This window comes from Panthera leo, chromosome B1 (assembly GCF_018350215.1).
Source record: "Panthera leo isolate Ple1 chromosome B1, P.leo_Ple1_pat1.1, whole genome shotgun sequence".
Classification (NCBI taxonomy): Eukaryota; Metazoa; Chordata; class Mammalia; order Carnivora; family Felidae; genus Panthera; species Panthera leo.
The window spans coordinates 131,579,411-131,602,968 of NC_056682.1; the positions used below are offsets into that span (position 1 = coordinate 131,579,411).

The 23,558-nt window shown below is 37.6% G+C and overlaps 1 protein-coding gene across 5 annotated transcripts in view; it reads left to right on the top strand.

Moving 5' to 3' along the window:
* FAM13A (family with sequence similarity 13 member A) overlaps positions 1–23,558 on the top strand; it is a 357,659-nt gene that overhangs the window by 140,409 nt on the left and 193,692 nt on the right. For 3 of the 5 annotated variants that reach the window (XM_042935908.1, XM_042935906.1, XM_042935907.1), the window contains exon 5: positions 10,658–10,811. In XM_042935908.1, the coding sequence (XP_042791842.1) occupies positions 10,658–10,811 (154 nt within the window). Of the gene's footprint in view, positions 1–10,657; positions 10,812–13,662; positions 13,761–23,558 lie in introns of those variants that run through there. The other 2 variants (XM_042935909.1, XM_042935910.1) reach the window with 2 other exon arrangements.

Sequence of the window (23,558 nt, forward strand, 5' to 3'; positions counted from 1 at the left end):
GCCTAAATAACCCAGAAAACCACCAGAAGACTAGCAGAATGGAGTCTCCGGAGCCAGGTGCAGACGAGAGGCCCACTGAAGAGGGTAGGAAGGGCTGAGAGGCAGTGCGCGCTCCACGGACTGGCGGGAGGGAGCCGGGGCAGACGGGCAGCCTGCCAGCCAAGCAGAGTCCCCGAGTCTGGTTTGCAAAAGCGGAGGGGCCGGACAGAGTGTGTTCCGACAGCAAGCGGGACTTGACATCTGGAAGGTTATAAGCTAACATCTCTGCTCGGAGAACTGGAGGGCTGGGGGACAACAGGAGGGAGAGTTGTTGAGCCCCAGACGACAGAGCTCAGCTTGGCGGGGAACAAAGGCACTCGCCAGCGCCATCGCCCTCGCCCATCCCCCAGCCAAAATCCCATAGGGAACGAGTTCCTGCCAGGGAACTTGCTTGCACCGCGCAAACACCCAACACTGTGCTTCCATCCCACCGAGGGGTCTGACTCCGTCCTGGTGCCGCAGGGCCCCTCCCGAAGCAGATCTCCAAAGGAAAAGCAAGTTGAGCCTGCCCCTCCCGCCCCTGTGCACCTTGCCTATCCACCCGAGCTAATACGCCAGATCCCCAGCACCACAAGCGTGGCAGTGTGCAAGTAGCCCAGATGGGCCACCCCACCCCACCCCACCCCACAGTGAATCCCGCCCCTAGGAGAGGGGAAGAGAAGGCACACACCAGTCTGACTGTGGCCCCAGCAGTGGGCTGGGGGCAGACATCGGGTCTGACTGCGGACCCGCCCACCAACGCAAGTTATTCAAGACAGCACAGGGGAAGTGCCCGCAGTCCCGCACCACTCCAGGGACTATCCAAAATGACCAAACGGAAGAATTCCCCTCAGAAAAACGTCCAGGAAATAACAACAGCTAACGAACTGATCAAAAATGATTTAAACAATATAACAGAAAGTGAATTTAGAATAATAGTCATAAAATTAATCACTGGGCTTGAAAACAGTATAAAGGACGGCAGAGAATCTCTTGCTACAGAGATCAAGGGACTAAGGGACAGCCAGGAGGAGCTAAAAAATGCTGTCGAGTTGCAAAATAAAATGGAGACAACTACAGCTTGGACTGAAGAGGCAGAGGAGAGAATAGGTGAACTAGAAGATAAAATTATGGAAAAAGAAGAAGCTGAGAAAAAGAGAGATAAAAAAATCCAGGAGTATGAGGGGAAAATTAGAGAACTAAGTGATGCATTAAAGAGAAATAATCTACGCATAATTGGTATTCCAGAGGAGGAAGAGAGAGGGAAAGGTGCTGAAGGTGTACTTGAAGAAATAATAGCTGAGAACTTCTCAGATCTGGGGAAGGAAAAAGGCAGTGAAATCCAAGAGGCACAGAGAACTCCCTTCAGACGTAACTTGAATCGATCTTCTGCATGACATATCATACTGAAACTGGCAAAATACAAGGATAGAAAATTCTGAAAGCAGCTAGAGATAAACGTGCTCTAACATATAAAGGGAGACCTATAAGACTCGTGACCGATCTCTCTACTGAAACTTGGCAGGCCAGAAAGGAATGGCAGGAGATCTTCAATGTGATGAACATAAAAAATATGCAGCCAAGAATCCTTTATCCAGCAAGTCTGTCATTTAGAATAGAAGGAGAGATAAAGGTCTTCCCAAACAAACAAAAACTGAAGGAATTTGTCACCACTAAACCAGCCCTACAAGAGATCCTAAGGGGGATCCTGTGAGACAAAGTACCAGAGACATCGCTACAAGCATGAAACCTACAGACATCACAATGACTCAAAACTCTTATCTTTCTACAATAACACTGAATGTAAATGGACTAAATGTGCCAACCAAAAGACATAGGGTATCAGAATGGATAAAAAAACAAGACCCATCTATTTGCTGTCTACAAGAGACTCATTTTACCTAAGGATACCTTCAGATTGAGAGTGAGGGGATGGAGAACTATTTATCATGCCACTGGAAGTCAAAAGAAAGCTGGAATAGCCATACTTACATCAGACAAACTAGACTTTAAATTAAAGGCTGTAACAAGAGATGAAGAAGGGCATTATATAATAATTACAGGGTCTATCCATCAGGAAGAGCTAACAATTATAAATGTCTATGCGCCGAATACAGGAGCCCCCAAATATATAAAACAATTACTCACAAACATAAGCAACCTTATTGATAAGAATGTGGTAATTGCAGGAGACTTTAACACTCCACTTACAGAAATGGATAGATCATCTAGACACACGGTCAATAAAGAAACAAGGGCCCTGAATGATACATTGGATCAGATGGACTTGACGGATATATGTAGAACTCTGCATCCCAAAGCAATGGAGTATACTTTCTTCTCAAGTGCACATGGAACCTTCTCCAAGATAGATCACATACTGGGTCACAAAACAGCCCTTCATAAGTATACAAGAATTGAAATCATACCATGCATACTTTCAGACCACAATGCTATGAAGCTTGAAATCAACCACAGGAAAAAGTCTGGAAAACCTCCAAAAGCATGGAGGTTAAAGAACACCCTACTAAACAATGAATGGGTCAACCAGGCAATTAGAGAAGAAATTTAAAAATATATGGAAACAAATGAAAATGAAAATACAACAATCCAAACGCTTGGGATGCAGCAAAGGCAGTCCTGAGAGGAAACTACATTGCAATCCAGGCCTATCTCCAGAAACAAGAAAAATCCCAAATACAAAATCTAACAGCACACCTAAAGGAAATAGAAGCAGAACAGCAAAGACACCCCAAACCCAGCAGAAGAAGAGAAATAATAAATATCAGAGCAGAAATAAACAGTATAGAATCTAAAAAAACTGTAGAGCAGATCAATGAAACCAAGAGTTTGTTTTTTGAAAAAATAAACAAGATTGATAAACCTCTAGCCAGGCTTCTCAAAAAGAAAAGGGAGATGACCCAAATAGATAAAATCATGAATGAAAATGGAATTATTACAACCAATCCCTCAGAAATACAAGCAATTATCAGGGAATACTATGAAAAATTATATGCCAACAAAGTGGACAACCTGGAAGAAATGGACAAATTTCTAAATACCCACACTCTTCCAAAACTCAATCAGGAGGAAATAGAAAGCTTGAACAGACCCATAACCAGCGAAGAAATTGAATCAGTCATCAAAAATAAGAGTCCAGGACCAGATGGCTTCCCAGGGGAGTTCTACCAGACGTTTAAAGCAGAGATAATACCTATCCTTCTCAAGCTATTCCAAAAAATAGAAAGGGAAGGACAACTTCCAGACTCATTCCATGAAGCCAGTATTACTTTGATTCCTAAACCAGACAGAGACCCAGTAAAAAAGAGAACTACAGGCCAATATCCCTGATGAATATGGATGCAAAAATTCTCAATAAGATACTAGCAAATCGAATTCAACAGCATATAAAAAGAAGTATTCACCATGATCAAGTGGGATTCATTCCTGGGATGCAGGGCTGGTTCAACATTCGCAAATCAATCAACATGATACATCACATTAATAAAAGAAAAGTACCATATGATCCTGTCAATCGATGCAGAAAAGGCCTTTGACAAAATTCAGCAACGTTTCTTATTAAAAACCCTCGAGAAAGTCGGGATAGAAGGGACATACTTAAAGATCATAAAAGCCATTTATGAAAAGCCCACAGCTAACATCATCCTCAATGGGAAAAAACTGAGAGGTTTCCCCCTGAGATCAGGAACATGACAGGGATGCCCACTCTCACCGCTGTTGTTTAACATAGTGTTGGAAGTTCTAGCATCAGCAATCAGACAACAAAAGGAAATTAAAGGCATCAAAATTGGCAAAGATGAAGTTAAGCTTTCACTTTTTGCAGATATCATAATATTATACATGGAAACCCCGATAGACTCCACCAAAAGTCTGCTGGAACTGATACATGAATTTAGCAAAGTTGCAGGATACAAAATCAATGTACAGAAATCAGTTGCATTCTTATACACTAATAATGAAGGAATAGAAAGACAAATAAAGACACTGATCCCATTCACAATTGCACCAAGAAGCATAAAATACCTAGGAATAAACCTAACCAAAGATGTGAAAGATCTGTATGCTGAAAACTATAGAAAGCTTATGAAGGAAATTGAAGAAGATATAAAGAAATGGAAAAACATTCCGTGTTCATGGATTGGAAGAATAAATTGTCACAATGTCAATACTACCCAAAGCTATCTACACATTCAATGCAATCCCAATCAAAATTGCACCAGCATTCTTCTTGAAACTAGAACAAGCAATCCTAAAATTCATATGGAACCACAAAAGGCCCCGAATAGCCAAAGTAATTTTGAAGAAGAAGACCAAAGCAGGAGGCATCACAATCCCAGACTTTAGCCTCTACTACAAAGCTGTCATCATCAAGACAGCATGGTATTGGCACAAAAACAGACACATAGACCAATGGAATAGAATAGACTCCAGATTGGACCCACAAAAGTATGGCCAACTCATCTTTGACAAAGCAGGAAAGAATATCCAATGGAAAAAAGACAGTCTCTTTAACAAATGGTGCTTGGAGAACGGGACAGCAACATGCAGAAGATTGAAACTAGACCACTTTCTCACACCATTCACAAAAATAAACTCAAAATGGATAAAGGACCTGAATGTGAGACAGGAAACCATCAAAACCCTAGAGGAGAAAGCAGGAAAAGACCTCTCTGACCTCAGCCGTAGCAATTTCTTACATGACACATCCCCAAAGGCAAGGCAATTAAAAGCAAAAATGAACTACTGGGACCTTATGAAGATAAAAAAGCTTCTGCACAGCAAAGGAAACAACCAACAAAACTAAAAGGCAACCAACGGAATGGGAAAAGATATTTGCAAATGATATATCGGACAAAGGGCTAGTATCCAAAATCTATAAAGAGCTCACCAAACTCCACATTAAAAAAACAAATAACCCAGTGAAAAAATGGGCAGAAAACATGAATAGACACTTCTCTAAAGAAGACATCTGGATGGCCAACAGGCACATGAAAAGATGCTCAATGTCGCTCCTCATCAGGGAAATACAAATTAAAACCACACTCAGATATCACCTCACGCCAGTCAGAGTGGCCGAAATGAACAAATCAGGAGACTATAGATGCTGGAGAGGATGTGGAGAAACGGGAACCCTCTTGAACTGTTGGTGGGAATGCAAATTGGTGCAGCCACTCTGGAAAACAGTGTGGAGGTTCCTCAAAAAATTAAAAATAGACCTACCCTATGACCCAGCAATAGCACTGCTAGGAATTTACCCAAGGGATACAGGAGTACTGATGCATAGGGGCACTTGTACACCAATGTTTATAGCAGCACTCTCAACAATAGCCAAATTATGGAAAGAGCCTAAATGTCCGTCAACTGATGAATGGATAAAGAAATTGTGGTTTATATACATAATGGAGTACTACGTGGCAATGAGAAAGAATGAAATATGGCCCTTTGTAGCAACATGGATCGAAGTGGAGAGTGTTATGCTCAGTGAAATAAGCCATACAGAGAAAGACAGATACCATATGGTTTCACTCTTATGTGGATCCTGAGAAACTTAACAGAAACCCATGGGGGAGGGGAAGGAAAAAAAAAAAAAGAGGTTAGAGTGGAAGAGAGCCAAAGCATAAGAGACTCTTAAAAACTGAGAACAAACTGAGGGTTGATGGGGGGTGGGAGGGCGGGGAGGGTGGGTGATGGGTATTGAGGAGGTCACCTTTTGGGATGAGCACTGGGTGTTGAATGGAAACCAATTAGACAATGAACTTCATATATTGAAAAAATAAATAAAAATAAAAAATGGAAAAAGAATAAATGTATTGAGATTTAATTTATGGCCTAATATATGGTATATCCGGGAAAATGTCTTATATACACTTGAGAAAAGTGATTATTCTGGTTGTTGTCAGGTAAAATATTCTGTATACATCTGCTAGATGAGCTGGTTTGTTTTTTAAGTCCTCTGTTTCTTATCTTCTATCTGTCCCTTCTACCCATTGTTGTGACTGGGGTATTGAACTAGTGAACTATTGTAGAACTGTGTATTTCTCCCTTATATTCCGTTCATTTTTTCTTCATATATTTTGATGGTCTGTAATTGCTGGATCGTGGATACTTCTATTTTTCACTTTACATGGAACCTCTGTACTGTTTTCCAGAGTGACTGTACCAGTTTGCATTCCCACTAACAGTGCAAGAGGGTTCCTTTTTCTCCACATCCTCACCAACACTTGTTGTTTCTTGTGTTTTTGATTTTAGCCATTTTCACAGGTGTGAAGTGATATCTCACTGTAGTTCTGATTTGCATTTCCTTGATGAAAAGGGATGATTAGCATCTTTCCATGTGTCTTTGGCCATCTGTATGTCTTTTTTGGAGAAATATCTGTTCATGTCATCTGCCCATTTTTTAACTGGATATTTGGTTTGGGGGTGTTGAGTTATATAAGTTCTTTAAATATTTTGGATACTAATCCCTTATCAAATGATATGTCATTTGCAAGTATCTTATCCCATTCCACAGGTTGCCTTTTAGTTTTCTTAGTTATTTCCTTTGCTGTGCAGAAGCTTTTAATTTGATGAGTCCCAATAGTTTATTTTTGCTTTTGTTTCCCTTGTCTTGGGAGACCTATCTAGAAAAAAATTCCTGTAGCCAGTGTCAGAGAAATTACCCTCTGCTCTCTTCTAGGATTTTTATGGTTTCAGGTCTCACATTTAGGTCTTCAATCCACTTTGAGGATTTTTTGGTGCATGATTTAAGACAGTGGTCCAGTTTCATTTCTTTTGCATGTTCTTCTCCAGTTCTCCCAACACCATTTGTTGAAGAGTCCATCTTTTTCCCATTGGATATTCTTTATTGCTTTGTTGAAGGTTAACCATTTAGTCATGGGTTCATTTCTGGGTTTTCTGTTCTGGTCCGTTGATCTATGTGTGTATTTTTTGTGCTAGTACCATACTATTTGAATTACTGTAGCTTTGTAATAGAACTTGCAATGTACCTTGAAGTCTGGAATTGTGATGCCTCCAGCTTTGCTTTTCTTTTTCAAGATTGCTTTGGCTATTTGGGGTCTTTTGTGGTTCCATACAAATTTTTGATCCTTTGTTGTAGTTCTGTGAAAAATGCTATTGATATTTTGATAGAGATTGTATTTAAAATGTAGATTGCTTTGGGTATTATAGGCATTTTAACAATATTTGTTCTTCCAATCCATGAGCATGGAACATCTTTCCATTTCTTGGTGTCATCTTCAATTTCTTTCATCAGTGTTTTATCAGTTTCTGGAGTACAGTTCTTTCACCTTTCTGGTTAGGTTTATTCTGAGGTATCTTATTTTGGGTGCAATTGTAATTGGGATTGTTTTCCTAATTTCTCTTTCTGCTGCTTCATTATAGGTGGTGTATAGAAATGGGGCAGATTTCTGTGCATTGATATTGTATCCTGAGAATGTACAGTTTGTGTTTCAGTTCTAGCAGTTTTTCAGCTGGAGTCTTTCAGGTTTTCTCTATATAGTATCATGTCATCTCCAAATAGTGAAAGTCTTACTTCTTTTTTACCAGTTTGGATGCCTTTTATTTCTTTTTGTTGTCTGATTGCTGTGACTAGGACTTCTAGTATTATGTAAAATAAAAGTAGTGAAATTGGACATCCTGATCTTGTTCCTGACCTTAGGGGAAAGGCTCTCACTTTTTCCAATTGAAGATGATATTTGCTCTGGGTTTTTCAGCAGTCTCTGTCTCTCTCTCTCTCTCTCTCTCTCTCTCTCTCTTTCTCTCTCTTTCTCTCTCTTTCTCTCTCTTTTCTCTCTCTTTCTCTCTCTTTCTCTCTCAACCCAAGACCCTGAAATCAAGAGTCATACTCTCTCTCTACTGACTGAGCCAGGCTGATACCCCACTCAGAAGTGTCATGGGTTTTTCATATATGGCCTTTATCATTTTGAGGTATGTTCCCTCTAAATCTACTTCGTTGGGTTTTTTTTTTTATCATGAATGAATACTGTACTTTGTCAAGTGCTTTTACATTGCATCTACTGAAATGATCATATGGTTCTTATCCTCTTATTGATGTGATGTATCACATTGATAGATTTGAGAATATTGAATAACCCTTGCAACCCAGAAATAATCCCACTATATTGTGGTGAATGATTTTTTTAAATTGTTGTTGGGTTCTTTTTGCTAGTATTTTGTTGAGGATTTTTGCTTTTATGTTCATGAGGGATATTGGCCTGTACTCTTTGTGTGTGTGTGTGTGTGTGTGTGTGTGTGTGTGTGTGTGTGTGTGGTATATTTGTCTGGCCTGAGTATCAGGGTTATACTGGCCTCATAGAATGAATTTGGAAGTTTACCTTCCTTTTCTATTCTTTGTAATAGTTTAAGAAGAATAGGTATTAACTCTACAAATATTTGGTAGATTTTGCCTGTAAGGCCATCTGGTCCTGGACTTTTGTTTGTTGGGAGTTTTTTGATTACTGATTTAATTTCTTTTCTGGTAATAATAGGTCTGTTCAAATTTTCTTTTCTTCTTCATTTTTGGGAGATTATATGTTTCTAGGAATTTACCCATTTCTTTTAGGTTGTCCAATTTGTTGACATATAGGTTTTCATAATATTCTCTTATAATCCTTTGCCTTTCTGGAGTGTTGGTTGTTTAGCCTCTCTCATTTGTGCTTTTATTTATTTGGGTCCTTTCTCTTTTATTCTTGATAAGTCTGGCTAGAGGTTTATCAATTTTAATGTTTTTTTTTTTTTTTTCAAAGAACCAACTCCTGGTTTTATTGATCTATTCTTTTTTTAGTTTCTATATCACTTATTTCTCCTATAATCTTTATTATTTTTTTTCCTTCTGCTGGTTTTACGTTTTGTTTGTTCTTTTTCTAGCATGTATGGGTATGTTAGGCTGTTTGAGATTTTTTTTGCTTGTTGAAGTAGGCCTGTATTTCTATAAACTTCCCTCTTAGAACCACTTTTGCTGTATCCCAAAGCTTTTGAACAATTGTGTTTTTGTTTTCATTTGTTTTTATGTAGTTTAATTTTTTTTTTCTTTTACTTTCTGCTTGACTCAATGGCAGTTCTAATATCAGGATCTAATCTAATGCTGGGAATCTCTTGACTAGGTTTCAAGTCCTGGAAATATTTCTCCATGGTTTTCAACCTCACCCTATTGTTTTTTAGTTTTGTTTTGGTTTTGGTTTTGGTTCTGCTCTCTGAATCATCCATCATTTTTAATGAAAAGCAGCACATGTTTACAGTTTACAAAATATAAATTATAAGAGTTTTATGGTTTCAAGTCTTATGTTCAGATCTTTAATCCATTTTAAGTTGATTTTGTGCATGGTATGAGGTAGTGGTCAAGTTTCGTTGTTTTGCATATGGCTGTTCAGTTTTCCCAATATCATTTATTAAAGGAAACTATCCTTTCCCCATTTATATTCTTGGCTCCTTCATCATAGATTAATTGACCATAAAAGTGTGGGTTTGTTTCTGGACTCAACACACAGAGAAGGCCATATGAAGATGAAACAGAGAGAATTTTAAGATGCTGACCTTGATTGAAGATTGAAATCACAGGCAAGGAATGCTACCAGCTAGTGTGTCACTGCTGGTAGTTTACTTTCTGCCCAATGATACTGATTGCAGTCTGCTGGCCTCCAGAACTATGAAAGAATAAATTTCTGTCGTTTTAAGCAACATTGTATGATAATTTGTAACAGAAGCCACTGAAAACTAATATAAATGGGTATTGATGTCTCAGTGTTGCTTTTTAAATGCATTTCACTGGTTATTAAATGAGATTAAGTATCTTTGCATAAGATTATTGATGTCCGGTTTTCTTCTATGAGTTTTTCAACTCCTGTCCTTTGTCTTTTCTTTTTTTCAGTTTACTTTCTTATCGATTCTAACTACTAACCCTGTCATTTGTCCCTGTTACTAAAGAGATATTCATAATCTGTACCTTGTCTTGCTACCTTATTCTGTCTTCTGCATTCAGAAGATCTTTTTCACATTTTTTTAATTATGGAAATTTTTAAACATACCCAAAAGAAGAGGGAATAGTATGTAGTATAACACATTTTCCATATACCCATCACTCAGCTTCAATAGTATCAGTATTTTTTCCAGAAGTATTCGTATTTTTATGTACTTTTGTGCGTTATCTAAGCAATCTTTTTGTGTTGCTATTATTTCTGTAGCAATTTCTGTCATGATAAAATATTTTTTCTGATAACATTTCTTTATCATTTTATAAATGATATATTTATACAAATATTATATCATTATATATAAATGTTATATGTGAATATTATATATTTGTTATATATAAATGTTACCTTATGTGTAGCAATTTCTAATATACACAATTATGGCACCTATGTTAACCTGTACCTTCTTCCTAAACAACATGTACTTTTCTTATTCAGCCAGCACAAGCTACTGATGCAGATCTTGGGAATTTGCCAGTTGTCCCATCAACATCATACATGTCACCATATAGCTTGTTGAAAATCCCATGTGTCCTTCTAAGAAGGCTGATCAATCATACAGGAGATGTTAAAATATATGCCTGAGTCAACTGTGCTGGCATTTTTGTTTTTACAAAGTAAGTCCTCTCATTTTTTCTCCTTATTTCTAGGGTGCCACCTGGGCTTGAAGGCATGAAAGAACAAGACATCTGCAACAAGATAATGGCTAAATTACTAGAAAATTATGATACCTTGTTTGAAGTAGAGTATACAGGAAATGATAACCAGAGATGTGAAAACATGGCTAGGATTATCATAGTAAAAGTAAGTAACTTTGGTATATAATCTTCAGTATTGCTTATATTTTGAATGGAAGACATTTTATATAGATCATTCTTTGTCATAAAAATGTCATGGGTATAACTTAGATTATTATTCCTGTGTTTATTGAATTTTGTTTATGAAAATAATCTCTGTGTCAAGTATTTAACTGATCTATATTCTTCTAAGATTGGAGAATAATTGTGAATTCATGTTTCCCTGCCGCTGTAAAGTCATCTCAAAATCACTTATGTAGGCCCAGTGCTCTGGTTGATTTTTATGGAAGCCTGGTGTTACAGCAGAGATATGTGCTTATAGCTGTGTTAGGAGTGCTAGCTTCCTGAGTAGATGGCAAATTCCTGAAGATAATGTTACTGTCTTTTTATTTCCCTTGTGTCTGGCACACTTTCAAGTTCACCTTCAGATTTTAAGTCCCACATATGTATCCCCTGGCAACTATCATCAGTAAAGGAAAGTATTTTTATAAGCTGTAAAGGAATCCTTAACAATACTATCTCCATCTTTTTATACATTGGCCGATAATTTATAACCTATCCTTTACACATTAGGGAAATGTAAGTAGGTCTCTAAAGAAAGTCCGACAATAAACCAAGCCAAATCCTCCAGGGGAGGGATCATATTTCTTTCCCACTTATATTGAGGCAAATCATGATGGAATGGATATGGGAGGTTCCCTTAGGAGATTTCCTGAGACTTATCACCTTTACAGACTGCATTATACTTGTTGATTTACATGGCAATGACTGATAAAACCCAAGACACTTGTTTTGGTCATTGAAGAGGTATTTTCATCCCTTCTTCCAGTTGAGAACATGACTTTGAAGAAGAAATAAAAGGTAATGAGTATCAAGTAGCACTCTACCAAAAAAGCAAAAGAAAACCAAAAACTAGGTTTTCTTATCCAGACTCCTTGTAAGGACTATAGTACATCTGAGAGGAATGCCTCTATCTGGAATCTTGCCAAACTGATAAAGAGAACTTTAAACTTTGAAAGAAGGGAACAATAATACATAGATAAAATGATGAGATACAATAATAATGTAAGTTGGAGGCAACACAGTAGCTGAGAAAATATGTCCGTGATTCACCAGAGAAAATACGGAAAGAAGATACACTGTCTTGCTACCAAAAAATTAAAATAAATTCTCTTTTAAATAGAAAAAAAATACATCCTAAATTTCTTCCTCTGTCTCCTAGAGTACTTTGCAAAGGTCTCTTTTTAAAGTATTAAAAAGTTATTGACTTTGCTACAGCTGTATCTCTGATTAACACTTTTTAGCACTTGTACTTTTTAACTAGAGCTTGTAAGATAATCAGATAAGCCTAAAATATAATAGAAAAATATGATCTCCTAGGCAAGACAAACTTGCTGATATATATATATTCATTCACTGGAATATGCCAAGAAGAGGTTATATGCTGTGTAAGTAAAACAACACCTGTTTAAATATATAGAAGGAGTCCCTTTCTAGAACTCATTGAGCTACTAGATTTAAGTCTAGTGGAGAACTTAGTATGAGAGTACAAGATAATAAGACACACAAACTGGTAGTACTGTGGGAGTCAAATACAGGTATCTTAGGTAGATAAAGAATATGACTGCTACTCCCCTAATGCAAGTTTCAGATCTGGCCTAGAGGCAGATAAAGATCATGTTTGAAAACTGCATTTCTATACTGTGGAAGCATCACTCTGCTAAAGCAAAATAGTTGGTGCATTCTTTACTGATCTTGCTTATAGTCTCATCTCAGATGGTAGCTTATGCTACAAGGGAATATGATGTTCTGAATCTAGTTACAGCCAGTAAGGACGAAATGTAAGTTGCAGAAATTATATTAATGGAATATGCCAGTGCCATTTTAGGGTCCATAAAAATAAAGAACATGCTAGCTATAATCAGTTATCTAAACTTGGACATTGTTTAGGAAGCAGTTTTTTAATTCCTAAAATCAGGGACATATTAGATACAAACCAAAAGTATACTGGATTAGAAAGGAAATGGGAGGCTGACAATGAAATCATCAACGTACTAAACAATTGGAAAACTGGAAGGTAACTAAAAGAAACAAGTTCTTATTCTGGTCATTCTCATGAGCTCAGCTTTTAGAAGGATAGGTAGAAGAAGAGACCAGCACAAAAGTAGTAATAAGTATGCATGAATGACAGACACATAAAGTGAGCTGAGAATAAGCTTAGGCTCATGGAAACTACTAAGGTATAGAAATGGGCTTTTAAGGGGAAGAAGTACTAAATGTATCCACCGACATACCTCTGTGTACCCCATTGTGGGGAACAGAGTCATAAAAGATTGAATGAAGTTCACAATATCCTTGTGGGCTTTAGGGAGATTTGGGGCCAAGACAAATCTAAGTTTGGTTGCAATGGGACCAGGATGAAGGACTTTGAATTTGGACTGGTGTTAACTTAGGGCAGGTCTCTACATTTGTTTGTGTTATTTTCAGCATTTTAATCATTGACTTAAATGAGTACATACTTAGCACATTTGCAAGTAAAATAAAGCTGGAAAAATAGCTCAGATATTGGATGGCTGGGTATGTAGACTAACAGAATGATGTGTGCGTGTCTGTGTGTGCATGTCTGTGTGTGTGTGTGCGTGTGTGTGTGTAGTACCATTTCCCTCTTCTTTCTTGCTTCAAACAAATGAGCATTTTATTTGGGCCTGCAGCAATGTGCTCAGGTCACATGGGCCTCTCCCACAGTTCCAAGGGTTCCGTGAATGAGTCACAATGGTTTTTACTACCATCCTCTTTAGCTTTAAGATTTAAGTTAGTTATGACTTAAAGGAAGATTGAGACAGTTCTGGCCAGGGAGATGTAAGGCAAAGTGTGTTGGGGGCAGAAGGCCTCTGGGAAAGATTGTCATCCTTGATTAAAAAGAATGATTGAAGGAGCACCTGGATGGCTCAGTTGGGTAAGGGTCCGACTTTAGGTCAGGGTTGACTTCAGCTCAGGTCATGATCTCCTGGTTCATGAGTAGAGCCCCTCATCAGGCTCTATGCTGACAGTGTGAAAGCCTGCTTGATATTCTTTCTCTTTCCCTCTCTCTCTGCTTCTTCCTCACTTGTACTTTCTCTCTCCCAAAAATAAATAAACTAAAGAAAAAAAGAATGGAGAGACCAGAGCTGTGGTTTTCCTCTGGGTATAGTAGCCCTGGTGGTTGTGATTGACTAGGAAAATGCCCAAGGGTACTCTCCAGGGGTGATGAAAATTTTCTGTATCTCATTAGGGATGTGGGTTATATGGGTGTAAGCATTTGTCAAAACTCATTCAACTGTACACTTAAGGTTTATCCATTTTAATTAATGTAAATTATTTTTTTAATTTTTAATTACAAAGAACAGAAGGTAGCAGGCCTTTGAGTAAGATGCCCATCTCTTTCATCCTGCTTTCAGATGTTATCATCTGAAGGTATGATGCTTGGAGCTGTTGCCATCATCTTTGCCCTTTGTATCACTGGCACACTGAAGTGAGCAGCCCAAGGAGGAAAGAGGCTAGATTCCTCATCCTTGCTGATGTGCTGAACCAGCCCCAAACATGCCTACCTCTGGACTTTGAGTTACATGAGGGAAATAAAGGTCCTTAAAATATAAACTACTTTTAGCAGAGCATTCTGTTTCTTGCACCAAACGCATCATACCTGATACAATCGCTATAATTGGAAAGTGCTGTACTTAGGTTTGTAAAATGATTTGTACAAATATAGCCCAGAGGAGACCAAAATTAATAATCGTTAAATTTGAAAATCATCCACAGATGTTAGTTAATTTTTCAGCACAGTACAAAATATCAGTGTGATGTAATTGTTCCAAAATACCAAAGATTCATTCACTGAATGGACCAATAGTATGCAGAACAAAGAATGTAGTTCTCACTGCTCTTGGTGTAGGTCTGGCAGTATCTGCAGTATTCTATCTGATTCTGAGTACTACATTCTGACCCTCCTGACAATCACCACTGTGACTCATTTACACTCATTAAGTACATATTCTCCTGAATAACTGTCTTTTACTCTAGGTACCATACTGCTGATGACCTTGAAACCATCACTCAAGCCTGTCCTGTCAGAACAGCAGTAAAGCTGTATTTCCCACTATCTAGAAAATGCCATGCTGGTGCCTCACACCCAAAACTTTGTGTTTTATCCCCTCCAACCCTAGTTTCCCAGCCTCCAGCCTGCCAGACTAGAATCCTTAGTTTATCCTTAACTCCTCTAGTCTTTACCAGTCCCGTAGGGACTCAGATACTATCTTCTGTCTCTTGGAATGGGTGTCTCTTGTCTACCCATTACAATTGCTTTAGATAGGACCTTATCACAGGCACCCAGTTTCAAACTGCTATCCTGCTTCCAGGCTCACTCCCCTCCCAGCTCCTTCCTACCAGTGATAGAGTTGTGTGGCTAAAAAGCAAGCCTGATCAGGGGCGCATGGGTGGCTCCATTGATTGAGCTTTGGACTCTTGATTTCAGCTCCCATTGTGATCCCAGGGTTGTGCGGTTAGGCTCTGCACTGAGCATGGAGCCTACTTACGATTCTCTTTCTCTCTTCCTCTGCCCCCTCCCCTGCTCATGTGCTCTCTCCCTAAAATAAAAAACTAAAATTTATAAAAGCCTGATCATACTATATTCCTGCCTTAAGTAAATAAACCTTTTGCTGTCATTGATCTGTCTCCCACTCTTTTGCTCACAATATGTCATTAAGATGCCTTTACTTGGAATTTCAAGCTGTCACACTGTCCCCAAATCAAATTTTCTCTTTTAAATATTTGAGTGAATATTAAATGGTTCTTGTCTGCTTCTTTTTTTCCTGACCTTTCTTCAGTCTCCTTTGAGGACTCTTCATTCTCAGTCAGAATTAAACATTATTATTTCCTAAGGTCATCCTTCAGTCTTTAATGCACAGCTGTGCTTGGCAAACCATACATAAATATCTAACTGCCTAGTGGTCACTAGGGCCTAGTGGTCACTTGCATGTCCCATGGATTGTCTGATCATCTTTTCTTGTCCTTGAAGATCTAATGCTCCACTTGTCTTAATGAATGGTTTTGTCCACCCACACAACTGCTCCAGGTCGATGTCCAGCAATCACTAAAACCTGTTAATTCTTCAGTTTCTCCCTGCTCACTACTACTTCCTCATAGCCTCTCATCCAGGCAAGGGTATTCTACACTTGGCTCATTATCACAATCACCTGGCTACCCAAACCTAGAGTCAGAAACTCATACTGGGGCCTCAAAACCTGCATTCTAAAAGGCTTCGTTGGCAATTTTAATAATCAGCCAGATTTGCAGTCGGAGTGATCCTTGGGAGACTGTTACAACAGTCTTCTTGTTTTCCCTGAGTCTAGTCTGTCCTGTGACCCCATCTTCCCTCTTCTGCCTGAGCTACTTTTTTATCATGCAAATACAAACATGGTCAATCCCGTATCAGAATTCTTCAGTGGGTTTTCTTTACCCATCCCTATAGTATAAAATCTAAGTCTTAGCAAAACAAACAGGAGTTTTCATGATTTGAGCCCACCCTGCTTATTCACACTTCCTTCCCACCACTCCTTCCCATACATTTGATATACTAAGAAGTCTTTGACGTGATTGTAGAAACAATGTCATTTCAGGTCTCATGTTTTCAAGCTATTGAGCTTAATGCCTGGCATTGAAAATTCCTTGCATTCAGTAGATGGACTCTATTCATTTTACTGAAAATAATGTCTCTGGTCACAATTTGTACATAATATGAAAGTAATATTAAGTTATTTTCAAAATAATTGAATAAAATTGAAAACGTGATAGTTCACTGAGTACTTCATGACTGTCCTATCTTGAGAAAAGGTACTCTAGATACTTTTAAAAGTTTTTAACAGTTCTGGAAAGAGCACTCTGATATTAGAATAAGAGGGTGTGTATTTATAACCTGGCTACTCAGCAATATGACTGGGTAATTTATAGTATCTCTGCCATCTTAAATGGCAAAAAAAAAATCTATAGATTCTATTGTGAGATTCAAACCATTAATGCTTAGGAAAGTATTTTCAAAACCAGTTAAATAGGATAGAAATGCAAAGTATTAAGTTGAAGGGGAGGGGTCAAGTGATACTATAAAGAGTGTAATTGCTGAAGACCTTGGCTTACTTTGAAATGATCCAGTCAAGGATACTTCAGTAGATAGATTTATCAATAAGCTTAGGGCACAGAGTTAAAAACTCCAGTCTAGAATAAGATAGAATGGGTTTAAATTTCCAGTTTGTGTGACTTTGGGCAAATTATTCAGTCTTTCCTTCAACCTTAGTTTCCTCATCTATAAAATAGGACAACAGTCACTAATTTTGACTGGTTTTTCTTAGGATTAAATGAAATAAAAATAGCACGTTTTCAATAACTTTTAGCTTGAAAATAAATTGTTAGGTTTACATCACCTTTATATTTCCTTACTTCTCTTTACCCTAAAGAGAATCAAGCTTGATAATGGAAGGAAAACAGAGTCAAAAGCAAAAAAAATAAAGTTGACAATCAGATGTGTTACTCATGACAAAAGAATTACTGCCTCTAGACATTTCTTGCTATTCACTATTTTAGGGTTTTTTTGTTTAATTATGGTAATATTAAGTATCCTCTTGTATCTGGAAAAGTAAGAATTGAATATGATTGTCCCTTCAATGGACAGAAAAGTGATTTTGGTATTTAATATGTGTAGTCAGGTATGTTTTTTGAAAATGAATTTTTTTAATGTTTATTTTTGAGAGAGAGAGAGAGAGAGAGAGAGAGAGAGAGAATCCCAAGCAGGCTCTGCACCATCAGCATAGAACCCAGTGTGGGGCTTGCATTCATAAACCGTGAGATCAAGACTTGAGCCAAAACCCAGAGTCAGATGCTCCACTGTCTGAGCCACCCAGGTGCCCTGAAAATGAATTATTTTTTAAAAGTAGTAGTTTATGGAAGAGTAGAGTTTTGAAGTGGCTCTGTGAAAAATGGGATTTCCATTAGTTGCTAGGAAGAGGACGTGAACAGGGAAGCAAGCAGAGAATCTTCCAGGCAGAAGGATATGCTTTAAGTCATGTATTCTTTGTGTAATGGTGAGCAGACGTTTCTGGCCAGGCCATAGGAAGTAGCACAAGAGCTACATAGTCAAGTGAACTAGTATGCAGTTTAACTGTGGAGTTAACACTCACAGGAATGGGAGAATAATGAGAGGTTTTAAGAACAAGATGGACTTATTTTAAGTTGCACTTTAGATTTTTCCTTTATCTCTTTGGTGCAAGCAGGAAGTTGGTGTCATTCTTCAGAGCAGCCTGTTTGTAATAAGCTCTCAGGGGAGTAGCTTAATATCTATTTCTACTCAACTGACTCTGGTCAGTGCCACAAAATTGATCATGGCTTGTACAACACATCCATCAACCACACTTGTAGACAAGCCTCTCCAGAGCCAAGGCAAAATGAGGAAAAAGGTTTATCTATAGGACAGTTCTTCAACTTCTCTCTCTCTCTCTCTCTTTCTCTCTCTCTCTCTCTCTCTCATTCTGGGAGTGAACTAAGGTCCCTATAAGGTTTTTCCAGATTCTGCAATGGTATGGGCATGTCCAATCTAGCTACTTCAATCAAAGGAATTTTGGATAGACCTCTTAGGACTGTGACATTTGGAGAAAACTGTTGTCTGTTGGAGGTCTCAGAATATATATGTTGGCTCTTGGCATTTTCATCCACATTTTGCTGAATTTGGCAAGTCATGTTCACAGTTGGTTCTTTATAGTTATGGCCATTTCTTTCTTAAGGTGCAGCTTTCTTTTCTCTTTTTCACTGTTTTTGGCTTTGGTAGGTTTCAAGGAAGGAGCATAATAGAAATGCCTTTATTTTGCCAAACTGGAAGATCAAATCTGCATTTCTAAATAACTAGGTTAGGAGAAACTTATCTTTCAAGTAGACCTCTAACAGCTGTAGTTTAATATCTTTAGCTTCAGAGTAATTCTGTAGTCTGTCTTCATAGGAGGATCTAAATCCAAGACTTAAGAGTTTTTCCCTCATATTCAAGACTTATCTTAATCACCCACATATTTACATACACAAAATTTGGTGGCTTAAATATGGTTTAGGTAATGCACCATGTAATCTAAGCTGAATTTATTAAATCTAAATAATTACTGAGTGCCTGCTATGTGCAAAGCATTATTCTAGGCAATAGTAAGCAATAGACAAGTCTCTGCCTTTATGAAGCTCATATTCTAATGAAAATACAATAAATAAGGAAATAAATAAGAAATTAGTATGTCAGATGGTGATAGATTCTGTGGAACAAAAGGAAAGAGAGGGAGAACTAATACTGGTAAAGTAGAGGAATGGCATTTGCTCATTTAAATAGGGCGGTCAAAATGCTTCATTGACATTGGGACATTTGAACAGAAACTTGCAGGAAGGAGCAAGCCATGAAGACACTTGAGAGAACAGCTTTCCATACAGGAAGAAGAGGAGTACAGAGCCTTGAGGTGGGAGTATACCTATTTTGTCTGTTAAAGCAGAATTGATAAGGCTAGTATGGTTGAATGACACTGAGCTAGGGAGAAAGTTAAAGAAATGAGGTCAAAGAGGCATCAGGAGACCAGATCATGGATGCTCTTAAAGGTCATGGTAAGGACTTTGACTTTTACCCTGACAGTATTTTATTAGACAGTGGTGAACAAAAGAGTGCCCTGACGTGACTTATATATTAAAAGGATTACTGGAACTACTAGGCAGAGAACAGACTATTGAAAGGAATAAACAGAAGAAGAGAGACCCATTGGGAGTTTATCACAATAGCCTGATTAAGAAATGCTGGTGGCTTGGGCCAGGGTAATGATAGTGAAAGTGGTGAGAAGAGCTGACAGGTGAGTTAGGATATGAAAGGATAACACAACAGGAGGTACTTGTGACCTTAGTTAGGCCAGAGAATATTTGAGATGGGAGCAAGCAGGCTAGAAGAGTGGTAAGCTGTGAACAGAGAATAGATGTTTATATCAGTAATTTTAGAGGTGGAGCAGTCTGGAGTGGCGACAAGATTTAGGTTGTATTCATGAGAATGAGTGACTGAAGTGGAGAAGAGAAAGTCATTGGAAAGGGGATGGTTAAAGATGATGAATAAACACACTGATGGTTTGTTCTTATTGGCCCTGAATTTACCCAAGAGGATGGCAGATACTGATGTAGTTGGGAAGGAGGCGAGCCTGGTCTGCCTAGTATATACATATTATTTGCATGCTTTGTGAATAAATTACATTTGTATGTGTTTAATAGGGCTAATGGGCCTCATATATAATACACAAAATAATGTGATTAATATGTTGTTAAATATCCATCTAGAGGTTCTGGATGAGTATCACTGTATTCCACATAAACATCTTCTGAGACTGTCTTTATTAGGCAGTGTCACTATTGCTCATTATACCTTGGGGAATTTCTTTTGAAATTGACTTCAGAACATATGTCATTCATGCGTTGTATTGGGCATTGTCATCATTGGACTGGGAAATCTTTGTACTTTAATGCTTCATTTGATAACGGGAAATAATCAGTAGTCCTTTTGAACCACAGCAGGTCACTAAGTTGGGGAGTTATGATTAAATATTAATTTTTGTGTTTAAAATTGAAATATGGCTATCAAATAATTATGCTGATTTTCCTGTGTGACTCATAAACAAACTCTCAAAACAGCTAAAAACATGTTTTTAAGCAAAAGAAAAATATTAGAATAACCTTTCATAGTGATTAGTTTGAGGGAAGTACTCACTTATCAATAATGTGGTATGACAAGTTTGATTACAAAGTTCAGTCTTGTTCCTGTAGAGTAAAAGTCACATAAATTGATAGATTACATAAACTTCTGAAATTATTTCCCACGTCTTTTTCATGCTCAAAAAATTGCATGTGTCTTTATTTTTCATTTAGGGCTACAGTTTAAGCAAATTAACTTCAAATGTTCACTTATTTTCTTAGTAAATGCCTACCTACCCTGTGCAAAACTCTAAGTGTTAGCCTCCTCAGAAAATAAGCAAGACCCCTGCCCCTGTCCCTAAAGGAACTTCTAGTCTATAACAAACTCATAGAATCAGTGCAGGAACAGAGGGACAAAAGGGAGATATTTATGTCAGATATTATACAAAATTTTCTATACATATTATCTCATGTACTTCTCACGGTAGCCCCATGAAGTAAATGAACTTAATTCTGCTTTGAATGTGAGGAAGTCTAAAGAGTAGATGATTCAGGATCAAGAGTAGTAAACGACAGAGTTGAGTTTTAAACTCAAAGTACTCATTATAGGCCAAATATGGAAATAACCAAAATCTTAGTTTAAGTTGGAATATCAATGCCATGAATATTTACACATTTATTCATTCAGTATGTGTTGTAGTAATTTGGTGTCAGGAAAGATTTCTGTTCTGATTCTAGTCCTTTATGCATTTACTACTCCTAACCTCTTCTATAGCCCCTCAAGAATACTCCAAACTGGGAAGCAGTGGAGTCATAATAGGAAATAAAAAATGTTTTGGTGTTTATGCTGTCTAATGCTTTGTAATTTGGCTGTTACCTTTATGTGTGGGTGAACTTACATAGTGAAAGTGACTAGTACTCAGCAAAATGTTATCATTTTGAGCACCTAGGAACTCAGAGGTAGCAATAACTTAAAGTTTATTTGCTGGTTTATTCAGATAAGACCTTTCTTTGGACAGTGAGCTGTACCTTTTATATTGGTTCTGAATTTGAAGGCTAAAAAATATAGTAAATGATGTTTAAGAAACAAAGATAAAATTGCATAATAGAATGTTGTTTGCATGATTCAAATAGTCACTTTCCAGTAGCTGCAACTGATTAGGTTATCAATGAATGTAAAGCATTAAGTAATAAAAGTAGTATTAAAAGTTATTAAGTAATAAAAGTAGAATTACAAGTTACTGTTTAGTTTGGGGTAGTTCTGCGACTCTTTTAGATCATAGTCACGTGTTTATAATTCATATTGCTGTTAATTTCTTTTCCCCAGACATTTTGTAGAGTGTTCACATATAAACACTAGAAAGCTCAGGAATCATTGGAATAGATGAGATATGTCTGCCAGGTGTTAAATTCCTTCTTTCCTATTATGAAAAATATTTAACAGAAGACAGACTAAAGTGCTTTGCTTATGAAAACATTGTGCCCTAGAACCTTTAAATGACTTACAGTGAGATGACAATATTTGGGATCTGACATCTCAGAAGTTGCCTATTTTAAATCATTATATTGTGTGTATTTGGCAAGTAGAGACCCTCAGTAAATGGAAATTCACTTGCATATTTGCAGATTTTCAAAAGATTACTTGAATTTGCTTTAGTGCTAAATTTCTGCTCTTTTCTTCAGTTGAAGATAGAAATTATATTTCTGTGACTCACAAGTGCCTAGAAAGGAATATACCTCCAGGAGCAGCCCTTAACTAATGACTGAGGAACAGGAGGTTTATATTCCCAGCTCCTTTTACTCCTTGGTTGGAATCATTCTGTTGTGTGTGTTTTAAAGTGTTTCCCAGAGCTTTCCAAGTTGGAGTCTCAGAACTACTGCAGAAGCTCTACTAGCTTGGTAATGACACCTTTATTAGCTCTTTTCTTCCATCCGTTGTCACCCATTTCCCTGCTGAACCACTCAAATGAACTACTTGCCCTCAATCCTTGTTGTAGTGCCTACTCTCAATTGGGTAGATGGGAGTCCAACCTAAGACGTCTCAAATTCTACTCGCTCAATGAAGCCCCCTCTCATCTCCAGGTGCAGTTAATCTCCATCTCCTCTATTGTCTAAGGGCACTTTCTTTCTCCTTCTTTTAGGACAAGTCTTGCATTTTGCATTGGGTGAGTTGCTTTCCTCCTCTTGTATTGCATTATAGGTTTTTCAAGGGTTAGAACAAGATCTCCTATTTACTTATCCTTCATTTTTTTCTCTAAAAATTGTAGAGTAACTCATACATTCTTGTGTCTCCCAAAGCACTTACTCTAGTTTCTTATATTTACTCAAAAACATCTATTGAATTGCACCATGTACACCTAAATAAAAGCTAACTCAAATTTATACTAGGAAAGTCATGTAACTATTCTTGGAATTAGTACTGGTTCACATTTCTAGAGTACACAATAACAGTTTGCTTAACAGAACTCTATCCAACTGATTTGCCAGTTTAATCAATTCTCTGCATTTGCTTTTAAAGCCTGCTGACTGCTGTCCATGGCAACGCTGAAGGCTGGTGGCTAATAAGCTATTCTCTCATATACTTGTTCATTACTGGTTTTACTTTATGCTAATCAAAAGTTTTGTCTTTTCCCAAAACTATTCATGCCAGTTTATTCTTTACAGTACCTGTATAATTTAATTAAACAAATGCAATGTTAACGCCATTATAACTATTTGTAGGAAAATGGTTTCAGAGTAATTAATACAAGCTTCTGTAAGAGATTCTGAAGTCTTAGTGGATTAATATAATTCAAGGTTATTTCTCAGTCACTTCATAGTGCAGTGAGTTGAGCAGCCCTCCTCCATTTTTTCTAAACCCTCCTCTAAAATTGCTTCAGCAGGAAAAGAAGAGGTTTAGAATATGGGATAGGTTTCTGACTACACCTGGAAGTGGTTTAAAACACTTCTTAAATTCGATTGAGCAGATTCAGTCATATTGCTCCCAACCTGTAAGAGAGACTAGAAATGTAGTCTTCCTGGTGCCTAAGGAGAGGAC